At 39.7% G+C, this 22,360-nt stretch overlaps 1 protein-coding gene across 1 annotated transcript in view; it reads left to right on the top strand.

The window, feature by feature from the left end:
• The first annotated feature begins 10,006 nt into the window (after positions 1-10,006).
• The window catches only part of Colec12 (collectin subfamily member 12), a 32,146-nt gene continuing 19,792 nt past the window's right edge, over positions 10,007-22,360 (top strand). The window contains exons 1-3 of the mRNA XM_032885967.1: positions 10,007-10,123; positions 16,406-16,504; positions 18,586-19,632. Coding sequence (XP_032741858.1) covers positions 16,417-16,504; positions 18,586-19,632 — 1,135 coding nt within the window. The 5' untranslated portion in view covers positions 10,007-10,123; positions 16,406-16,416. The remainder of the gene's footprint in view (positions 10,124-16,405; positions 16,505-18,585; positions 19,633-22,360) is intronic.

The following is a 22,360-nucleotide window of genomic DNA, read 5'->3' as shown; positions in this document are numbered from 1 at the left end:
TGGTTGCCCCATCCCATCCCATTCTTACTTGAAATGTGTTATTGGAAACAAGGACAACAGAGAGAACTTTTGAGTATAGACACTGGAGACCAAATTGACAGGTTTTTTTTTTTTTCTTAACTTCAGTAGGCTATTCAACTTCACTAGGCTGACAGACTGATTGTGGCTTCATGGGGCCCCCAAAAGTTTCTGAATAATAAAGACTTGAACACTGCAAAATGCATTGGAACCATGAGTCAAAAAAGTACTGGAGTGGAGGGTATTTCTAGCCAGTGGGAAAGCATAGACCCTAAAAGGCCCTTTCTGCCTGTAGCCAGCTGCATTACAAATGTGCTGTTTGAGGCAGGCTAGATCTCTTGGTGGTAAGGGACAATGTTGCTTCACTTTGAACTGAAACCTCTGAAGCACAGCATTCTGCAGATTGGTCCCGCTGCTCTTTCTCCACTTCCCCCAGCCCCCATGGGAACAAAGTCCCTAGTCTCTGGAAAGTAATGCTAAGTAAACAAACACTACAAAGGCTGGTAACGGGGACATCTCTCTCAAATGCTTGGGTTTTTGTGACTATCTCAGTTCAAGGAAGAAGAGGCCCCAGCTCCAGGACCTTCATAGTAGGTATCCATATGTTTAGCCAGATGTCAGCCCAGGGGAGGGCAGAGAAGGAAAGATAAAACAAAGTTCTTATTAAAAATAAGTCTCCTGAGGGAGAAGAAAACAAGCCAGAGAAAGTGTGTCAAGTAGAAAGGGAGGCCAGGCAGTGCCATCTGATACTGATCAGTGCTGATGGTCAGCAGAGAGAAATGCACAGTGCCAGGAAATGCCCCTGTTCTTTGGAATGTAGGCCTGTGGCATGCTGTCTGGGAGCAGACCTTCATGCATCCCACATGTAAAGACGCCCTGTTAACCCAGTGCGTCTGGTTAACACAGAGGACAAGAAGGACAGATATATGTGATATAGTCAGGATACTTGTCCTCTAGTCTCAGTTCCCTCCCTGGGCCTCGTTTTTCCATCAGTAACATGGTGACACTTGACTAGGTGACCTCTGTACTACCCTGAAGCTCCCAGACTCTGTTGTTTATCATAGCCTCTCCTACCAAATCTTCCAAGAGCCTTCTTTAGAGAATAAGAAGTCACCCTGAAGCCTCAAAACCCAAGAGAATCACACCCTCCAAAGCCTCAGCAGCATCTAATCTTTCCACAGGAGACTGGCCCAACATCTGCTTGTCTATTCTCCTATCTTGCATTTGCCACCAAAACCAATGTGTTCTCTCTCAACATGGAATGTGTCATGTTTGCAGGTCTACTTAAAATTCTTTCTCTCCAAGTTTTAATAGTGCTTTCACGTCCTCTGAATATAAGAGGCTTAGTTTTTAATTAATTTTTATGTCTATATTTATGCGCATGTGTATGCTCGTGCTTGTGTACAAGTGGAGGTTAGAGGACAACTTGTGGGAGTCACAATTGGCTCTCTCCTACCATGTGGCCCATGGGGATCAAAGGCAGGCCCATCTGCAGTTGGATTTAACTGCTGAGCCATCTTGATATCCCAGTTTTATCTTAAGCCACTAGATTACAGACACTTTTAGCTGGGAGTTTATGTGTGTTTGGGTTCATTTCCTTGTTCATCTTTTAATTAAGGGTGAGGCATTTAAAGTTGTTTTTGTCTTTTCCTTCTTGACAAAGTTCACGAGGACAGCAATATTTTTAACAGAGTGTGAGGCTGGGTTCCAGTGGGAATGGAAAAGAGAGTTTCCATTGCGGGTAAAGATCTCACACTAGGACAGTGGCAGTGCTAATGGAGAGGATGAACCGAGCAGAGATCATGGTGTAGTGCAGAGATAGAGACTGACTCATGTCGGAACCCTGGCTGTGGTGTGTGTAAGGTGGCACCTAAGCTCTCTCCACTACACTTCCCTGCACCTTGTTCTATGGATTCCAGATGCTCCCCATAAAAACTCAGCCCAGAACTTGGTATTGTGTTGGAATCCATCAAACACCAGGAAAGTAGGTGATAATGATGGTGATGAAAATGCCCTATAGGAATACAGTGGGGTCTTGTCAATTGAAAAATACGTTGAAGAAACACATACATGATATTTTTTAGTTTAGCAACCTGTATGTACAATTTGGATAATAATGCATAGGTTGGCTGTAAGTTGGAGGTGTGTTTTGCAGATGTAGTCACCAGGGCAGCAAAGGACAAGAGACGGTACTGAGACACAGAAGTGGGTATTAAATAAGTAAGCTAGAAACTGGGAACATGACTCTGTGAATAAGAGTGGTTGTTCTGCAGGAATGAGGACTCAAGTTTAAAGCCCTAGCACCCATGTAAGCTGGACATGGTTGTATGCCATGAAAACCCAGTAATCCTTAATGCTTACTAGCCAGCCAGCCTGACTGAATGGTGAGTTTTGGTTTAGTGAAAGACTGTGTCTCTAGGCAATACCATTTCCCATCCAATGGTAAATTAATGAGAAAAAACTGATTTATTGTACATGTGTTTGATGAAGGAATTGATTTTACAGCTTTATCCTAAAAGTCATCAACAAATCAATAGCTCATGATCAGCTTCTGAATCAAAGTCCTCATCTCTTAGATTGTGGTTCTCGGGTGACATCACCTACACCTTGCTAAATGTGGTTCCTCTCCCAGCTTTACTGGATTGGGTTCTGCACTTTAAAAATATGATATGTGAAGCCCTTTTAATTTTGAGAAATTTATCTCCTGGGATGTCAGACATTCACATTCTCAGATGCCTTTCTCAGACCCTCTTAGTTAGAAAGTCTGTGGTAATGAAACCTTCAAATAATTCTGGTGCCTGCCAAAGCTTGAGAACCCTGCATAAGACAGGAAAACGATGGATAGGGCTCCCTCTTGCCTGTGGCACAGAACACTGAAGGGGTGGCTGAAACCTGAGAGCCATTGTTCAGCCATTGTTACACATTGTGCTTATCCTCATATTGCAGTAAACACAGCTGAAGAGCTCGTCACTGGAGAGATATAAATGGACAAACCTAAAGAGAGGCTTTGATGACAGCTTTGTGACAGCCATCAGAAGTTATGAACATAGTTCTAGATCAGTACTACATGTTCTGTCCCTCCTGTGAAATGCTGTGAGTGCAACAGGCAGGGAAACAGCTTAGACAGTTGAGGACTGTCCCTATGCCACGACCCTTGGTGCAATGTGAGCTTCACATTAAAATACCCACAGCCTTTGTCTTCTGCATTTCTTTTTTTTTTTTAAAGATTTATTCATTATATATAAGTACACTGTAGCTGTCTTCAGACACACCAGAAGAGGGCATCAGATCTCATTACAGATGGTTGTGAGCCACCATGTGGTTGCTAGGATTTGAACTCAGAACCTCTGGAAGAGCAGTCAGTGCTCTTAACCACTAAGCCATCTCTCCAGCCCGTCTTCTGCATTTCTAATCAGAAATGTGGAAATATAGCTCTTCCTGGGTTAGATTCTAGATTCTCTTACATCATGAGTGCTGATTTGTCCATGTAAAATGTTTTTCCCCCAGAGTTGAACTATAATCAATTAAAATGTATCTCATAGGTACTCCAACATGTAACAAGGATACATGCTCCACTAAGTTCATAGCAGCCTTGTTTATAATAGCAAGAAGCTGGAAAGAACCCAGATGTCCCTCAACAGAGGAATGGACACAGAAAATGTGTATATCTACACAATGGTCGTACTTTGGTCGTCCTTCTTCTTGAGCCTCATATGGTCTGTGGATTGTATCTTGGGTAATCAGAGATTTGGGGCTAATATCCACTTTTCAATGAGTTTTTCTGTGATTGGGTTACCTCACTCAAGATGATATTTTCTAGTTCATTCCATTTGCCTATGAATTTCATGAAGTCGTTGTTTTTGATAGCTGAGTAGTACTCCATTGTGTAGATGTACCATATTTTCTGTATCCATTCCTCTGTTGAAGGGCATCTGGGTTCTTTCCAGCCTCTGGCTATTATAAATAAGGCTGCTATAAACATAGTGGGACATGTGTCTTTGGAGTATCATTTATGTATATCCCTAGGAGTGGTATATCCTTAGGTAGTACAATGTCCAACTTTCTGAGGAACATCCAGACTTGATTTCCAGAGTGGTTGTACCAGTTTGCAATCCCACCAACAATGGAGGAGTGTTCCTCTTTCTCCACATCCTCACCAGCATTTGTTGTCACCTGAGTTTTTGATCTTAACCATTCTGATGGGTCTGAGGGGGAATCTCAGGGTTGTTTTAATATGCATTTCTCTAATGACTAAGGATGTTGAACATTTCTTTAGGTACTTCGCAGCCATTCAATATTCCTCAGCTGAGAATTCTTTCTTTAGCTCTGTACCCCATTTTTAAATATGGTTATTTGACTCTTTGGAGTTGAACTTCTTGAGTTCTATGTATATATTGGATACTGGCCCTCTATCAGATAGAGGATTGGAAAGATCTTTTCCTGATCTGTTGGTTGCTGTTTTGTCCTAATGACGGTGTCTTTTGCCTTACAGAAGCTTTGCAATTTTCTGAAAGCTCATTTGTCGATTCTTGATCTTAGAGCATAAGCCATTGGTGTTTTGTTCAGGAAATTTTCCCCAGTGCCCATGTGTTCAAGACTCTTCCCCACTCTTTCTTCTATTAGTTTGAGTGTATCTGGTTTTATTTGGAGGTCCTAGATCCACTTGGACTTAAGCTTTGTACAGGGTGATAAGAATGGATCGATTTGCATTCTTCTACATGCTGGCCTCCAGTTGAACCAGCACCACTTGTTGAAAATGCTATCCTTTTTCCATTGGGATGGTTTTAGCTCCTTTGTCAAAGATCAAGTGACCACAGGTGTGTGGGTTCCTTTCTGGGTCTTCAATTCTATTCCATTGATCTACCTGCCTGTCTCTGTAACAATACCATATAGTTTTTATCACAATGGCTCCATAATACTGCTTAGGGTCAGGGATGGTGATTCCCCCAGAAGTTCTTTTATTGTTGAGTATAGTTTTCACTATCCTGAGTTTTTTTGTTATTCCAAATGAGTTTGCAAATTGCTCTTTCTATCTCTATAAAGAATTTAGTAGGAATTTTGATAGGGATTGCATTGAATCTATAGATTGCTTTTGGCAAAATGGCCATTTTTACTATATTAATCCTGCCAATCCATGAGCATGAAAGGTCTTTCCATCTTCTGAGATCTTCAATTTCTTTCTTCAGAGACTTGAAGTTCTTGTCATACAGATCTTTCACTTCCTTAGTTAAAGTCACACTGAGGTATTTTATATTATTTGGCACTATTGTGAAGGGTGTCATTTCCCTGATTTCTCTCTGCCCTATTTATCCTTTGAATAGAGGAAGACTACTGATTTGTTTGAGTTAATTTTATATCCAGTTACTTTGCTGAAGTTGTTTATCAGGCTAAGTAGTTCTCTGGTGTGATTTTTGGGGTCACTTAAGTTTATTATCATATCCTCTGCAAATAGTGATATTTTGATTTTTCCTTTCCAATTTGTATCCCTTTGACCTCCTTTTGTTGTCTGATTGCTCTGACTAGAACTTTGAGTACTATATTGAATAAATAGAGTGGGCAACCTTGTCTAGACCCTGATTTTAGTGGGATTGTTACAAGTTTCTCTCCATTTAGTTTGATGTTGGCTACTGGTTTGCTGTAAATGGCTTTTACTATGTTTAGGTATGGGCTTGGGATTCCTAACCTGTCCATGACATTGATCATGAAGGGGTGTTGGATTTTGTTAAATGATTTCTCAGCATCTAATGAGATAATCATGTGGGTTTCTTTCTTTGAGTTTGTTTATATAGTGGATTACATTGATGGATTTCCATATGCTGAACCATCCCAGCATGTCTGGGATGAAGCCTACTTGATCATGATGGATGATCGTTATGATGTATTCTTGGATTTGCTTTGTGAAAGTTTTATTGAGTATATTTTCATCAATAAGGGAAATTGGTCTGAAGTTCTCTTTCTTTGTTGGGTCTTTGTGTGGTTTAGGTATAAGCATAATTGTGGATTCATAGAAGGAATTGGTAGTGCTCCTTCTGTTTCTATTTTGTGGAATAGTTGGGACAGTATTGGTATGAGGTCTTCTATGAAGGTCTGATAGAATTCTGCACTGAACCCATCTAGTCCTGGGCTCTTTTTGGTTGGGAGACTTTTAATAACTGCTTCTATTTCTTTAGGAGTTATGGGGTTGTTTAGATGGTTTAACTGATCCTGATTTAACTTCGGAACCTGGTGTCTGTCTAGAAAATTGTCCATTTCATCCAGATTTTCCAGTTTTGTTGAATATAGGGTTTTGCAGTAGGATCTGGTGATTTTTTTAATTTCCTCAGATTTTGTTATGTCTCCCTTTTCATTTCTGATTTTGTTAATTTGAATACACTCTCTGTGTTCTCTGGTTAGTCTGGCTAAGGGTTTATCTATCTTGTTGATTTTCTCAAAGAACCAGCTCCTGGTTTTATTGATTCTTTGTATAGTTCTTTTTGTTTCTACTTGGTTGATTTCAGCTCTGAGTTTGATTATTTCCTGCCCTTTACTCCTCTTTTGTGTATTTGCTTCTTTTTGTTCTAGAGCTTTCAGGCATGCTGTTAAGCTTTTAGTGTATGCTCTCTCCAATTTCTTTTCGGAGGCACTCAGAGCTATAAGTTTTCCTCTTAGCACTCTTTGCTTTCATTGTGTCCCACAAGTTTGGGTATGTTGTGCCTTATTGTCATTAAATTCTAAAAAAGTCTTTAATTTCTTTCTTTATTTCCTCCTTGACCAAGTTATCATTGCTTTCTGTCATTTTTGTTGTTATTGAAGACCAGCCTTAGTCCATGGTGATCTGATAGGGTGCATAGGATTATTTCAACCTTCTTGTATCTGTTGAGGCCTGTTTTGTGACCAATTATATGGTCAGTTTTGGAGAAGGTACCATGAGGTACTGAGAAGAAGGTATATTCTTTTGTTTTAGGATGAAATGCTCTATAAATATCTGTTAAGTCCATTTGGTTCATAACTTCTGTTAGTTTCTCTATGTCTCTGTTTAGTTTCTATTTCCATGATCTGTCCATAGATAAGAGTAGGGTGTTCAAATCTCCCACTATTATTGTATGAGGTGCAATGTGTGCTTTGCACTTTAGAAAGGTTACTTTTACGATTGTAGGTGCCCTTGTATTTGGAGCACAGATCTTTAGGATTGAGAGTTCATCTTGGTGGATTTTTCCTTTGATGAATATGAAGTGTCCTTCCTTATCTTTTTGATAACTTTTTATTTAAAGCCGATTTTTATTTGACATTGGTATAGCTACTCCAGTTTGTTTCTTGGGATCATTTGCTTGGAAAATTGTTTTCCTCTGAGGTAGTGTCTTTGTCACTGAAGTGTGTGTCCTGTATGCAGCAAATGCTGGGTCCTCTTTATCTAGTCTGTTAGTCTATGCCTTTTTTATTGGAATAAGTCCATCTATGTTAAGAGATATTAAGGAATAGTGATTGTTGCTTCCTGTTATTTTTGTTGTTAGAGGTGGAATTATGTTTTTGTGTCTCTCATCTTTTGGTTTTGTTGCAGGAGATTACTTTCTTCCCTTTTCTAAGGTGTGGTTTCCCTCCTTGTGTTGGAGTTTCCATCTATTATTCTTTGTAGGGCTGAATTTGTAGAAAGACATTGTGTAAATTTGGTCTTGTCATGAATATCTCGGTTTCTCCATCTATGTTAATTGAGAGTTTTGCTGGATATAATAGCCTAGGCTGGTATTTGTGTTCTCTTAGGGTCTGTATGACATCTGCCTAGGATCTTCTGACTTTCACAGTCTCTGTTGAGAAGTGTGATGTAATTCTGATAGGTCTTTATATATAGTCACTTGACCTTTTTCCCTTACTGCTTTTCTTTCTTTGTTTTTTGCATTTGGTATTAACTATTATGTGACGAGAGGAATTTCTTTTCTGGTCCAATCTATTTGGAGTTCTGTAGGCTTCTTGTATATTTATGGGCATCTCTTTCTTTAGGTTAGGGAAGTTTTCTTCTTTAATTTTTTGAGGATATTTACTGGCCCTTTAAGTCGCTTTCTTCTATACCTATTATCTTTAGGTTTGATCATCTCATTGTGTCCTGGATTTCCTGGATGTTTCGGGTTAGGAGTTTTTTGCATTTTGCATTATCTTTGACAGTTGTGTCAATGTTTTCTGAAATTTCATTTTCAAAAAATTTTTTCCATTTTTCCTATAGTGGCTATTCAGAATACTGTGGTAACTCAACTGAGACTTTCTGCCTGTTTTGTATACCTGTGATGCAGAAAATATTTTTATATTGAACATTTAATGATAAAACCATGTTTTTCCCTATAGATTCTAGTATATTACAATTAATGGCAAAAAACAGAAGTTTTTGTAGGGCATGGTAAAAAGGACAACTTTGTAGAATGCTTGCTCGTTTCTAGGGTATAAATATTCCCTTTCATTCTAATATTATATTATGTCACTGTCAGTTTTTAACAGCCAAGATTTAACTTCTGCAAAATAAAAAGAATAATTTAACACACTTCCACAATAAGCATTAAGGCCTGAATCTGTTGTTTGAAATAATGTAGAAACAAGAAGACATGGTTGTTTTAAGTATTTTTGTACAACAGAAATGTTTATTAACAAATTATTGCTATAAGACCAGCTAAGTGGCTCAGCAAGTAAAGGCACTCAGTGCCTAGCCTGGTTACCTAAGTGTGGTTCCCAGGACCCACATGGCACACAGACAAAACCGTCTCCTACAGACCTCCATACACACAAAGTACCATATGCATGACCATGCACAGACAAATAAATAAATAATATGTAATTGTAAAAATGGTTGATTATCTGTCATCAGAGAGGCTTCCTCCTACAGCTGGTGGGATAAGATGCAGAGACCCATACCCAAACATTAGGGGAGCGTCAGGAATCCTGCAGAAGTCGGGGAGGAAGGATTGTAGGAGCCAGAGGAGTCAAGAACACCAACAGCAAGAGAACACAGCCCACAGCCCACAGAATCAACTTAGCATAGCTCGTAGGGGCTCAAAAAAACTGAAGGGACATCATGGAGCTGTGTGGGTCTACGTTAGGTCCTCTGCACACATGTTGTGGTTGATTAGTGAGGGTGTTTATGGGACTCCTAACAGTAAGAGTGGGACTATCTCTGACTCTTGCTAGCTCTTGGGACCCTTTTTCTCCTACTAGATTGCTTCGTCCAGCTTTAATATGAGGATCTGTGCCTAGTTTTACTGCATCTTGTTTTACCATGTTTGGTTGCTATCCCTAGGAAGCCTGCTCTTTTCTGAAGGGAAATGAAGGAAGGCAGGAAGAGGGGAGATGGGAGGAGTGAATTGGGAGGAGTAGAGAGAGGAGAGCCTGTGTTTGGGATGTACGGTAGGAAAGAAGAGTAAGGAAAAAAGAAAAAAATGCTTGATTATCACAGTGGACTGTGTCGAAGTTGTAAGTATGATAACATGATGTAATATTGATGAGCTGAGGTGCTACAGTGGTGCTTTTAATTTCAAAATATTTTCATGGTATAGGAAGGCATATGGTAAAACTCTTGTTACTTACAGCACTTAAATCCAAATTATTGTCATTGTTAGTGTTAATTTTCAACCTGGAATCATCCAGGAGACAAGCTTCCAGGAACATCTTATGATCACTTAACCTCCAGGCATGCCTGTGAGAGTCTCTACTGATTAAGTTCACTGAAATGGGAAGACCCATCCCCAAAGCAGATGATGGTTGCCTAGGTAGGGATCCTGGAGTGTAAACAGAAAAGAATGAGCTGAGTGTGAGCATCTGTGTCTGACTGGAACCAACTGCTTCTGTAACTTGGTACCATGATGGAGGCGTCCTGAGCTGCAAGCCACACTAAACCTTTCCTTACTTACCTCTCTTTTTTTGTCAGGATGTATCAAGAAGAACAGTTAAGATAATGCTTTAGCAAAGATACTGTTTGAAATGATGTTTTTTATTTAATAGTATTAAATTCTGACTTTTCTTACAGGTATTCAGGAGGGGACACAATGTACCAAATGTAAAAATAACTGGGCACTGAAGTTTTCGATTATATTATTATACGTTTTGTGTGCCTTACTGACCATCACAGTAGCCATTTTGGGATATAAAGGTAAGCACTTTTTTGACTCCAAATAGCAAGGGGATGTGAAATTTAAACACAGAAAAGTCATCTTTGGAAGTATGCTGTACAGTTGACCCTGATATCTATAGAGAATTAGTTTTAAGTCTCTTGGCCCCTCCAAGGACCTCAGAATGTTTGGATGCTGTCATTCCTTAGTGCAGGTCTTGTACATGTAACCTATATACATCCTCCCACATATTATATGTCACTTCTAGATGACTTGCAATATAATGTAATTATAATATAAGAATTATATTTGATTGGATTTAAATGCCATAATAATAATTATAATATAATATAATATAAGAAAATGCTATGTAAACAGTTGCTATACTACATTATTTAGAAAATAATGCCAAAAATAATGTGTGTTTGACACCCATTCAATGCAAATACATTTATTTGTGATATTCTTTTTATTTTGTTTTTGTTTCTTATTGTACTATTATACTTTTGTGACTCTTTTCTGTTTGTTTGTCTGTTTGTTTCTTTCTTTTATTATTATTACTCACTTTACATCCCAATTGCTGTCCTCCTTCCTGGTCCCCTCCCATAACCACTCTACCATCCCCTCTCTCCTCCTCTGAGAAAGTGGAGGCCCCTTTGGGTATCCCCTGAGCCTGGCACATCAAGTTTCTGCAGGGCTGGGTATTTCTTCTATTATATAATATAAAATTCATGAACCTCACAAACTCCATCTTTGTGTCCTGAGATCTTAGCTGTGGATGGGACAGTTTTGATTCACTTCATAATCATGACAGCCCTTTATGTAGTCAAAAGATTTTCCCTCTTTGTTGCTTTCTCCCACTTTTTCCCAGCCATTCCCTCATCCTCTATTTGTTTTTTGTCTTGATCTGTCTCTAAAAGGTTCTGAGGAAACCTACAGTCATCACTGAGAGATACACTCCTGACAGAAGAAAGTACTCAGGCTCTCCACCCACCCAGGGATTGACCCTTATGCTTTTTTCTACAGCATGTTCTATCACTATTGTTTATGAACATCCATAAAAACACTGCCCTATAGAGATTAAACTTAACAGGCAGCAGCATCTCTTCCATTTGCTTAATAAAATGGCAGGCCTACCATGTCTGAGGAAGGTGGAGGTGATTTTCTTCCAAAGCTTCCAGACTTGCTGCCTTCTCACCCTACCTCCCCACCATATTGGAATAGCTGTACCATATTCATGTGCTGGATCACTGACCTGTGGACTCTGTTCTATATTGCACCTAAATGGCTTCTCCTTACCTCTCATGTCTCTGATACATGTCTCACTAGAAGGCCCTGAGTGGAGCCTCCTATTTGTTTCCCTGGTGAGCTTCTTTAGGCCCTGTTAAAGCATATCATCATGGCTAGTATGTCTGACTTGTTTGGTTTAACACCAAAACTACAGGATTTTACAAGCACTGTCTTTTATTTATGAAATTTCCATATAGTATGTACAACTCAGGGTTTATTTATTAGGTACCCAAGAAAGTTAGCCACATGAGTGGGTCGATAGATGAATGGATGAACAGACAGAAGATTGGAGCTAGTTTCTATGGAGATAAAGAACAGATACCTAGGCATCTCTGAGATAGTCTGTATAGGGGATAGCTGTTCTTCAAAGCACTACCCAGACACCAAACATTCTGGAGATCAGCTTGGCCTGTTATATAGGTGTAATCTTACCAGGGTGAAGGGAGAAGAAATGTAGGGAGCAGATGACACCTTGACACCCTTTCCCTCTATTCCTCTGGCTTCTGCTGACAAAAAAAGAGAAGATAATGTGCTTGTAGTCACCAACACTAGCCTTAGTTAACTCAAAGTTGACATTCTCCAGATGCACTTTCCCTTTATGTACTGTGATGCCTTTTCTTGCTGATAAGACTCTGGTGACCCCAGTGTTGTAGGAGGCAGAAAGATAAGCCCCAATCCTCCCTTCACAAACCCCCACTTTGATGGCTGGAAAGGCCTTCTCCATTAAATGAAAGAAGAAAGATATGCAGTAAAAGTCATCCAAGAAGGTGTCTCTCTGAAGAGGATGAAAGGAAACAAAACTCCCTTAATCAAGCTTGGCAAAGGCTGTTTCTGCAGTTTCCCTCAAAACCATTCTTTGCTTCTCCTTTCATGTGACTTTCATAGCTATATGTCAGGGTCTAATGAAGTTTCATCTAGAGAATTTGTCAAGCAAGCTAGAGGGTCTCTTAGTCACTCAGATGTGGTCTGTACATCGGGTGTGACCATGAGCCTCGGAAGTTTTGGAAACATGGTTTTAGACAGTTGCAATTTGATCCATCCTCCACCCTAGACTCATTAGTCAGTGAGCCTACATGAAGGGCATCATGTCGTCACACTCCTCCAGAACAGTTCCCAACATATAGAACATGTAGTTCCTAACATAATAGAATTTTTCTGTTTCATTACCCTGCCCAGTAGGCCCTTCTTAAGATTCTTAGAACGAAGAAAGGCACAAACCTCAATCAGCATGTTTCCATTGCCTCAGAGTTCCTGACCATCGTCTGTCTGACACCTCACTGCTAAACTTTACTGGCATAGTGAGGGCAAGAGGGAGGCACAGACACATCAAAGATGCCAGAGGGCCCTTGAGAACTTGGGATGATGCCCTCCACACTCTGTTTCTCAGTAACGAATCCTGAGATAATGTTAATGGTAGAAATGCCTTGATGAATTCCAAGGTTATGTAACTCCCGATACTAGAATTCCTAGGAACTGTTGAAAGAGAGCCTTTCTCTCCCTGCACCTTGATTTGTAGTATGGCATAAGCATTTTGAAGGAGTATGGAAGTTCTGCTCTGATCTTGTTCCCAGACTCAAGGAGGAGCCATGGCTTATCTCTGTATCTTTAATACTTAGCACCATGCCAGATGCGTTGTAAACATCTCTTGATAACTTTAAAGAAAACAGAATGAAACCATGATTGCTTCCCCCTCTAAGGATTCTCCTATATTAAATCAGATTTAGGAAAGAAATATTAAAGAAAAATCTGTGTAGAGTCAAAGAAGATGTGGATTTTAGAGGTTCATCTCCTAGCCTGATGTCTATTTTCGACTCTTATGAGTGTGTGATTCTGGGGTGTTCTTGACTCTCTGAAGCTCAGTTTTCCTCTGTAAAACAGGAGTAGTAGGAGCTAACTGCAGGCATGGTACAGCACACATAGTGTAAACTAGGGATGCCACTTGCTATCTCATATCATAAAAGCAAAGAGGCTACTGTTACCATCATTCCAAGATTCAGTTGGTGTGTTCCAGACTCGAAAGAGACAAAACTTAATGCCATGGGATAGACCTTAAGAAAGGAGTGTAAAGAAAACAGGTAAGGAGGAGGTTAGTGTCCAGGCCAAGGGGCAGTAGCAAGTGTAAAGGAATTCCCATGCAGCTGTTAGGGGAATATGCAGTTAGAATGTAAAGAGGACATTCCTGGGCTTCAGGAATACTAACTGAAATGCCACTGATGTTTCCACACCAGAAAACAGTTTTCAATTGAGGGGCCCCATGAACAGCCAGAATGCTGGTACCTCTTCTGTGCTGCCTCTTTGTTTTTGTTATCAGAATATGATCTAGAAACATGTCCTTATAGAATTAGAATTTCTAGAATGAGACAGGAACCACATTATGCACTTGCACCCTGCCAGCATCACAGCCCTACAGTTACAGCTTTATATCAGGGGGGGGGCTATTTTTAAACACACACACACACACACACACACACACACACACACACACACACACACGGCTGCTTTATTAACACTTGTGAGCAGGACACATCATTTCCTTTCCTTACGGAAAGTAAAATTAACAGTTTCTTTGTTCTTCATTTTTGTAAGTGAGTATTATTCCCTTGAATTATCTGTCCACAACAGTTATGTGCTTTTATAAACTAAAATGGAAGAAAAATTAGAGAGGGTGGAAAGTGACTTACTGTCAGCATATTTTAGATTTCTTTGGCTTCCAGGAAAGAGGCGGGACTTGAAATTCTGTGTGTGGTTTGAGGACAGAATGAGGCATATGTTTTTATCTGAGGGTCAAAACTGAGTTCAAGCTTGTAAACATTTTATTTTATTTAGCTTTGATAAATGCATAAAATTATTTTGTTCTACAAAATTTCCAAGGATTCAGGAGCCTGTGTGCCTATCACACAACCCCAAGATCCAAGTTGAAACTGGACCTCTGTGTTCATGTAGTAATTTTTTGTCTTAAAATATGAGTATATAGATGGGGATGGGAGGATATGTACATGTGTGTGTGATGCCAATGGAGACCAGAAGAGGGCGTCAGATGCCCTGGATGTGGAGTTAGAAGCAGTTGTGAGCCACTTAATATGGGTGCTGAGATCTGAATTCTGGTCCTCTGCAGGAGCAGTATTCAGTCCTCACCACTGACCTCCAGCTGACCTCCTGTGTGGCAATTTTAGAAACAATAATAATAATTCAACAAAGTGTCATACCAAGTCAATGCTGAAGCCTCCCTGGTTAGTTGATTTATATGTTGACCTCTATAACCTATAGCTCAGCTAGGTTTCCTATACCTCAACATCTCTCACTTTTTAAAGTAAGTGGCATAATAACTGTATATTAAGTACCACACAATGAGCTAAGAGCTAGAGATTTCTCATCTTTCCCTACGTTTTCAACTCATAATAGTGTGAGGCAGGACATACTCAATAAAAACCGTGGTTTGAATTTTGTTTTTGTTTTCCCCTGTTAGTGATGTGTATTACGTTCCTCCATGACTTAAATAAATTAAAAACAAAAACAAAAACAAAAACAGGAATGAGGACTGTAACTGCAAAGACCACATGGAAAAGCTCAGATGTGGAAGAGCCTTTAGAGCACTTCATGGGTTTCACTGCAGCCAGACTAAACACTTGATGGAAGACAAAATGAGCTTATACAGGGTCTGCTTCACGAGAGAAGCCAGGAGAATCTCCCCATATGGATGGATAAAACACACAGTAGATAGTAAATCCTGGGCCATTGAGCTTACAAGTACTATACAAAGCATCCATGATTCTAAAAATTCTTTTTATAAAATCATTATTCAAAAGAACCTTGTTGATAACAAAGACTCTACTCACCTGAGAGTCTGCACATGGCTCTGCTGCTACAGCTGAGGCAGGAAGTAATTGCATTGCTTACTCGGGTCACTTTTGATTGAAAGTTGGCTTATCAGACATAATTCCATCATAAGTTAAGGATCTCTAAACAATCTTAGTAAACAAGCCATGACAGTAGGTTCTGGAATAAGGAACAGGGTCCTATTATAGGGAATTCTGCAAGGTGCAACTTAGTTGGTGATCCATCTGGGCAACATATTAAGATGTCATCTCTAAAACAAATAAACTTACATCACACACACACACACACACACACACACACACACACACACACACACACACGGATGCATAACAGGCAGGCCGCTGTTGGATGCCAAGCTGCTGGAAGATAGGTGTCATGGAAGTCACTCCTAGAGAAAGAGCCTATTAATCGTTTAGAAACAAACATGAATTAATCATTTATTGAACAATTCAGAGGTGACGCCTTGTTTTGCTTCATCACTATCCTGCTATAGAATCAAGAAAAAGAATTTTTAAAAAAATGTTTTAAATCATTGAATCATCGTTTAGACATGGGAATTAACAAGTTATAAATTTAATTGTTATTGGTTATTGAAAATAGATTTTAGGGCTAGGGGTACAATTCATAGTAGCAAAGAGTGATTGATAGTCTAAACTTTCAGTCCCTTCTCAGACATCTTTGTGTATACATTTGAGCCAAATTATTCGACTGGCCTTCAACTCGCAGATACCCACCCATCTCTGACTTCTAAGTGCTGGGTTAGAAGAATGTGCCACCATAACCAGCTAAGCCAGTTCATTACCAGTAGAGTTCCCCGCCTGCAAGGAGTGGTGAGGAGCTGAAAAGTCTAGAACTTTGTGAGTGTGACACAGTTGTATGTCTCCACATGGAGGAATTAACAGAGGAGTTGACACATGTCAGGACTCCAGCACATCAAAAGTTAATCCAAACACTTTCTAAAACTCCATCATACTATAAAGTCAAAAGAACAGTTACAGATATGTGATTTTCTGATAAGTGAGTTGTATCACTGGGCTTTTCACCAGTTGTTTTTCTAAAGAAAAGCTTCCTCCATACTTGATCTCAGCTTTGTATTTCAAATCTTCTTTCTTCTATAATGAAATTATCTCGTCTTGGAACTGAGAAACCAATGTGTGCAGAGAAGTCAACTAATGTTTCCTTTTCCCAAATCTTAGTTGTAGAGAAAATGGACACTGTCACAGATGGCATGGAGACATCTCGCCAGACTTACGACAACAAGCTCATTGCTGTGGAAAGTGACCTGAAGAAATTAGGTAAACTAAAGCAAGAGTGAACCATTGACTGGCGGGAGTCCCCTGTATGAGTGCTGACACCTTTTCAGAATGGTGATGCAATCAGGGCTTCTGTTGTGTTTTTCAGCTTTCCTTGCCTTTTCATTGAAATACTTCCATTTTAAAGAATAAGAATTTCCACCTTAAAATTTTACGTACCATATAATATCTGCTCCCTACCCTTGACTGAACAGGACCATTAAGTCTTGCCTCTAGAAAGCTGGGATTAACCTATACCCAGCAGAGTTGACTTTTAATATAAAAGATTGTGGCCTGTGTGGTTTCTTTCTTTTCTTTTTAATGATTCGTTTATCTTATTATATGTGCATTGGTGTTTTCGCATGTATGTCTATGAAAGTGTTTGGATCCTCTGGAATTGGAGTTGCAGATAGTTGTGAGCTGCCATGTGGGTGCTGGGAATTGAACCCGAATCTTCTGGAAGAACAGCTAGTACTCTTATCCACTGAGCTATGTCTTCAGCCCCTGTCTGTTTGGTTTCTTGATGTTTGTTTTCAATTATTTAAAGAATAAACTTTGGTTCAAATGATGTATAAAGCTTTATGAGTATGATTCTGCTCTTGAAAATTGCTAGAAATTTCTAGCATTCAAATTATTTTTTCTTTTCTCAATCTTTATTTCCAATTTAGAAACACGTAAATTTTTTATTACAGTAAGTCTGTATGTGACAAATAAGAGTTCATTTGGTGGCGCATGCCTTTAGTCCCAGCACTCAGAGGCAGAGGAAGGCGGATCTCTGAGTTCAAGGCCAGCGTGGTCTACAGAGTGAGTTCCGGGACAGTGCTAAGTCAGATCTTATAGCTGCAGACTATTTTCCATCTCCATTTTAAAAAATCAAGTCAGTTAAGAACCACTTTATTGTTAAAAATACATTAATTTAGCCAGGTAGCGGTAGTGCAGGTCTTTAATCTTAGCACTGGAGAGGCAGAGGCAGGTGAATCTCTGTTAAGTTTGAGACCAGCCTGGTCTACAGAGCAAGTTTCAGGACAATCAGGGCTACACAGAGAAATCCTCTCTTATAAAAATTATTCTTCACTCCATTGTTTATTCCTTGTGTAATCCTCACATTCCTGAACCAAATGACTTAAAATTACAAAACAACGGATCATTTTATATAGTTTGCTTATAGTAAAAGTCACCAGAAAACTTTTTGTTATTGTCGTTTTAGTGTACAAAGACTCAGGGGCACTAAGAAGTGTTTCTTCCAGGAGTAAATATGATGTACACACACACACACACACACACACACACACACACACACACACACACACACACACACAAGCATATTGAACAAATGAAGTCCTCAGTCTCCACAAGGATGTTTCCTCAAACACCGGAGTGAAAACACAGATGTCTTGGAGTACCAGTTCAAGGCAGGCTGTGGCCTGCTCTCAACTATGAGATTTTAACAGTAGCATTCAAATTATTAAATATCCACTGAGTCAAAGAATTTTGTATTGCAAAATCTTTTAGGATAAGCGTGATTCATTTTAATCCCAGGATAGTTCATCATTTTTATTGACAGTAAAAAAAAAAAAATTGAATTTCGGTAAATTTGGAAGGTTGGTTTCTTGGAAGTACACCCTGCCTGGTATCCTAGCATCTGGAAAATCCCCCTTCTGTCTTTGAAAAAAGTGTCCACCCAAGTTTGTAAGTCCTATGCTGGACACTACAGACACAATTTTAAATAGATACAGATTCTTAGTAATAAAGCCTAGCCTGCATGTACCACAAACTTTACATCTAAAATACAGCACTCCTAGCAAAGTATATGGGATATTTACTTAAAATTACATTTATTTGTTTAGCTGGTTAAGGAGGTATACACATGCCACTGCATGCATATAGAGGTCAGAGAGCAAATGAGTTATAAGAGTCTGTTTTCTTCATCCACTATGTAGGTTCAGGAATTGAACTCATGTTGTTAGATCTGACAGGAAATGTCTCTACCCACTCAGCCATCTCTCTGGCCCATATCTTGGTATCTGGCCTTACCTGAGCATCTCTGTACCACCAGTCTAAGTAACAAGCATCTCTTCTTCCAGGGGACCAAACTGGGAAGAAAGCTCTAAGCACCAACTCTGAGCTTTCTACCTTCAGATCAGATATTCTGGATCTCCGTCAGCAACTTCAGGAGATCACAGAAAAAACCAGTAAGAACAAAGATATGCTAGAGAAGTTGCAAGCAAATGGGGACTCATTGGTTGATAGACAAAGTCAACTGAAGGAAACTCTGCAGAATAATTCTTTCCTCATCACCACAGTCAACAAAACTCTCCAGGCATATAGTGGCTATGTCACGAATCTGCAACAAGATACTAGTGTGCTCCAGGGCAATCTGCAGAGCCAGATGTATTCTCAGAATGTGGTTATCATGAACCTCAACAACCTGAACCTGACCCAGGTTCAGCAGAGGAACCTTATCACGAATCTGCAGCGATCTGTGGATGACACGAGCCTGGCTATCCAGCAAATTAAGAATGACTTCCAAAATCTGCAACAGGTTTTCCTTCAAGCCAAGAAGGACACCGATTGGCTAAAGGAGAAAGTACAGAGTTTGCAGACATTGGCTGCCAACAACTCTGCCCTGGCCAAAGCCAATAATGACACCCTGGAGGATATGAATAACCAGCTCAGCTCTTTCACAGGTCAGATGGACAACATAACCACTATCTCACAGGCTAACGAGCAGAGCCTGAAAGACCTTCAGGACTTACACAAGGATACAGAAAATAGGACAGCTGTCAAGTTCAGCCAACTTGAGGAACGCTTCCAGGTCTTCGAGACAGATATTGTGAACATCATTAACAACATCAGCTACACAGCCCATCACCTGAGGACGCTGACCAGCAATCTGAATGATGTTAGGACCACTTGCACAGACACCTTGACCAGACACACGGATGACCTGACCTCCTTGAATAACACACTAGTCAACATCCGCTTGGATTCTGTTTCTCTCAGGATGCAGCAAGACATGATGAGGTCAAGGTTAGACACTGAAGTAGCCAACTTATCAGTGGTTATGGAAGAGATGAAGCTGGTTGACTCCAAGCATGGTCAGCTCATCAAGAACTTTACCATTCTACAGGGTAAGTGTAAAATCTGTATTTGGATTTTTATCTATTGCTTGTATAACAAATCGTTCTAAAATATGACAATTTAAAACAAATATGAATTATATAATAGGTTTACGGATTGGGATTTTAAAACCCATGTGCATGTGTGCATGTGTCTATGTATGTGTGTGCCTATGTCTGTGTATGTCCATGTGTGTCTAGGTGGGTGTTTGTCTGTGTTGCATATGTCCACATGTGTGTGTCTGTGTCTGTGTCTGTGTCTGTGTGTGTCTATGACTGTGTACATCTGTGACTGTCTGTGTGAGTCGGTGTGTCTGTCTGTGTCTATGTCTGGGTACATCCGTGTATGTCTGTGTGAGTCTGTGTGTCTGTCTGTGTACATCTGTGTGTGTGTCTATGTGTGTGTCTGTGAGGGTGTTTGTGTGTATCCATATGTGCATGTGTGTTTATGTTTGTGTGGTTGCAGTGAAGATGTTAGCTGGGGCTACATCATCTTGATAGGTGTGGAACATGGATCTAACATGACTTATTTACATGGCCCTCAGCAGAAACTTCAGTTCACCACCAAGTGAGTTTTCTTAGTGCTGTCACTAAGCTACTGTCACTACTATCTTTGAGGAAAGCTAGCTACCTCAAAGTAATTGATCCAAAAGGAAAGAAAAATGAAAACCTCTTTGTAATTTCACCTCAGTAAGCACACTCTTAGTACTACTGATCACCCATAATCTCAATATTTGGGAGACTCAGGAAGGAGGATTCTTAAATTCAAAGTCAGTCTGTGCTACAAAACAAGACCCTTCTCAAGGAAAAAATAAGTACTCAGATGCTTGTAATCCCAGCAGTAAAAAGCAAAGACAGGAAGATCAGGAATTCAATGTGAGTTCACAGAAGATGGAAACAGAGTAACTGGCATAGAAATTGAGTTTGGCTGTCATCCAGGGTATCTGAGGCTTGGATTTAAATTTAATCCCAACAATAAACTGCCATCGTAGGTTTGAAGGTATAAGAACAACTGGATGCTCTGCCCCTCTATCCAAGGCATACAAAGATGGTGAGGTAGATGTTCAACTTTTGGTAGCTCAACCTAAAAGAATTTTAAAGCCTCTGAAGTTGGGGGACAAGAAATCATTCTTAACTTTCAAAAGGGGAATAAAAGGTGGACTTTACACACTGTATTTAGTGGAGGATTTGATTTCAAACCTGAAAAAGTTTAAGAAGGAATTAGAGAAAGATAATTTGTGAGCTTTTAAGGAAGTTACTGTCACAAAAAGTTCACTAGGCATATGACTCATCTTATTTCCTTACACTGACCAAGTTCTTAAAGTAGTCAAACTTGGAAAATCAAAACATGTCTGCATTTCACCAAGACATTGAGCATTGTTGAGCCTGTTAGGAACAATGTAGAAAATAGGTGAATTGTAACACAGTTGGGCAAATACATTGATGGTAGTGGGTTGGTTGGTTGGTTGGTTGGTTGGTTGGTTGGTTGGTTGGTTGGTTGGTTGGTTTTGAAGACATACCTATATAAGGTCAAATCAAACACAGTTTCTGCCAGTCACAGTCTTGATGCAATGCAGTTGGGTCATCTGTTTAAGAACTTCCCATGCTGCCGGTTCCCCAAGGAGTTTTGGGTTCATCAGAAACTGTTCTGGGAAAATGTGTATTTCCATGTTTCTATGTTGCTTCAGACTCTTGACACAACTCATTGTCTTGAACCTAAGGGTCATCATCTGAGGAATACCCTCAATTCTTGGAAGCCATCCAATTCTTGGTCAGGCAACCATATCACAGAATCTCAGTTTCTGCAAAGCCAGCAAGAAGCCTGTCTGTCTAGTTTGCTAAGGTGGCGCCTGAATGGCATGACCTAGTAAGAAAATTACTTTTTGGGCTGGAGAGATGGCTCAGTGGTTAAGAGCACTGACTGCTCTTCCAAAGATCTTGAGTTCAAATCCCAGCAACCACATGGTGGCTCACAACCATCTGTAATAAGATCTGATGCCTTCTGGTGTGCCTGAAGACAGCTATAGTATACTTATATATAATAAATAAAAATCTTAAAAAAAAAAAAAAAGAAAATTACTTTTAACACCTTTACCATATACTGTTGGTTAGAAGTAAGTCCCAGGTTTCAGACTTAAAAGAAAGTCACGTGGGGTTGGGGATTTAGCTCAGTGGTAGAGCGCTCGCCTAGCAAGCGCAAGGCCCTGGGTTCGGTCCTCAGCTCCGAAAACAAAAAAAAAACAACAACAAAAAACAAAAAAAGAAAGTCACGCATGCATCACTGGAGGTCACTTTAAGAAGTGTTTGCCACATTAGCTGAATGTTCAACTATAAAAAGCAACTGTGGACATGAAGGACAAATTCAGGTAGCAGTTGGCAAAATCATTTTTAACAGTTTTGTCAGTAGCACAAAACATATAGTAAGTAAAGATGATAAAATCACCCAAAACCTGAGAGCCAGGAATCATAGCAAGATGTTAACCCAATAGAACAGATCTCTGCTTCAGCCTCTCTTCAAAGTTCTCTAAAACCTTGAAAAAGTCAGACAAAATTTAGGCCATTTCTCTACCTTATGTCACACAAAAGTTTTATTGTTAAACTTGTTTAAAACTGTCTCAAGTAGGATGGAAAGCATTTCTCAAAGTCTATGGTTCATATGACAAAACCAAAAAGGGACAGTGACGAAAAGTCTAACATCTGAAAATTCAGCATCTTAAGCTTCCCTACATTTCTGACATCT

The sequence above is a fragment of the Rattus rattus genome, chromosome 15, assembly GCF_011064425.1.
Source record: "Rattus rattus isolate New Zealand chromosome 15, Rrattus_CSIRO_v1, whole genome shotgun sequence".
NCBI classification, from domain to species: Eukaryota; Metazoa; Chordata; class Mammalia; order Rodentia; family Muridae; genus Rattus; species Rattus rattus.
This window is presented reverse-complemented; position numbering and strand designations above follow the sequence as displayed.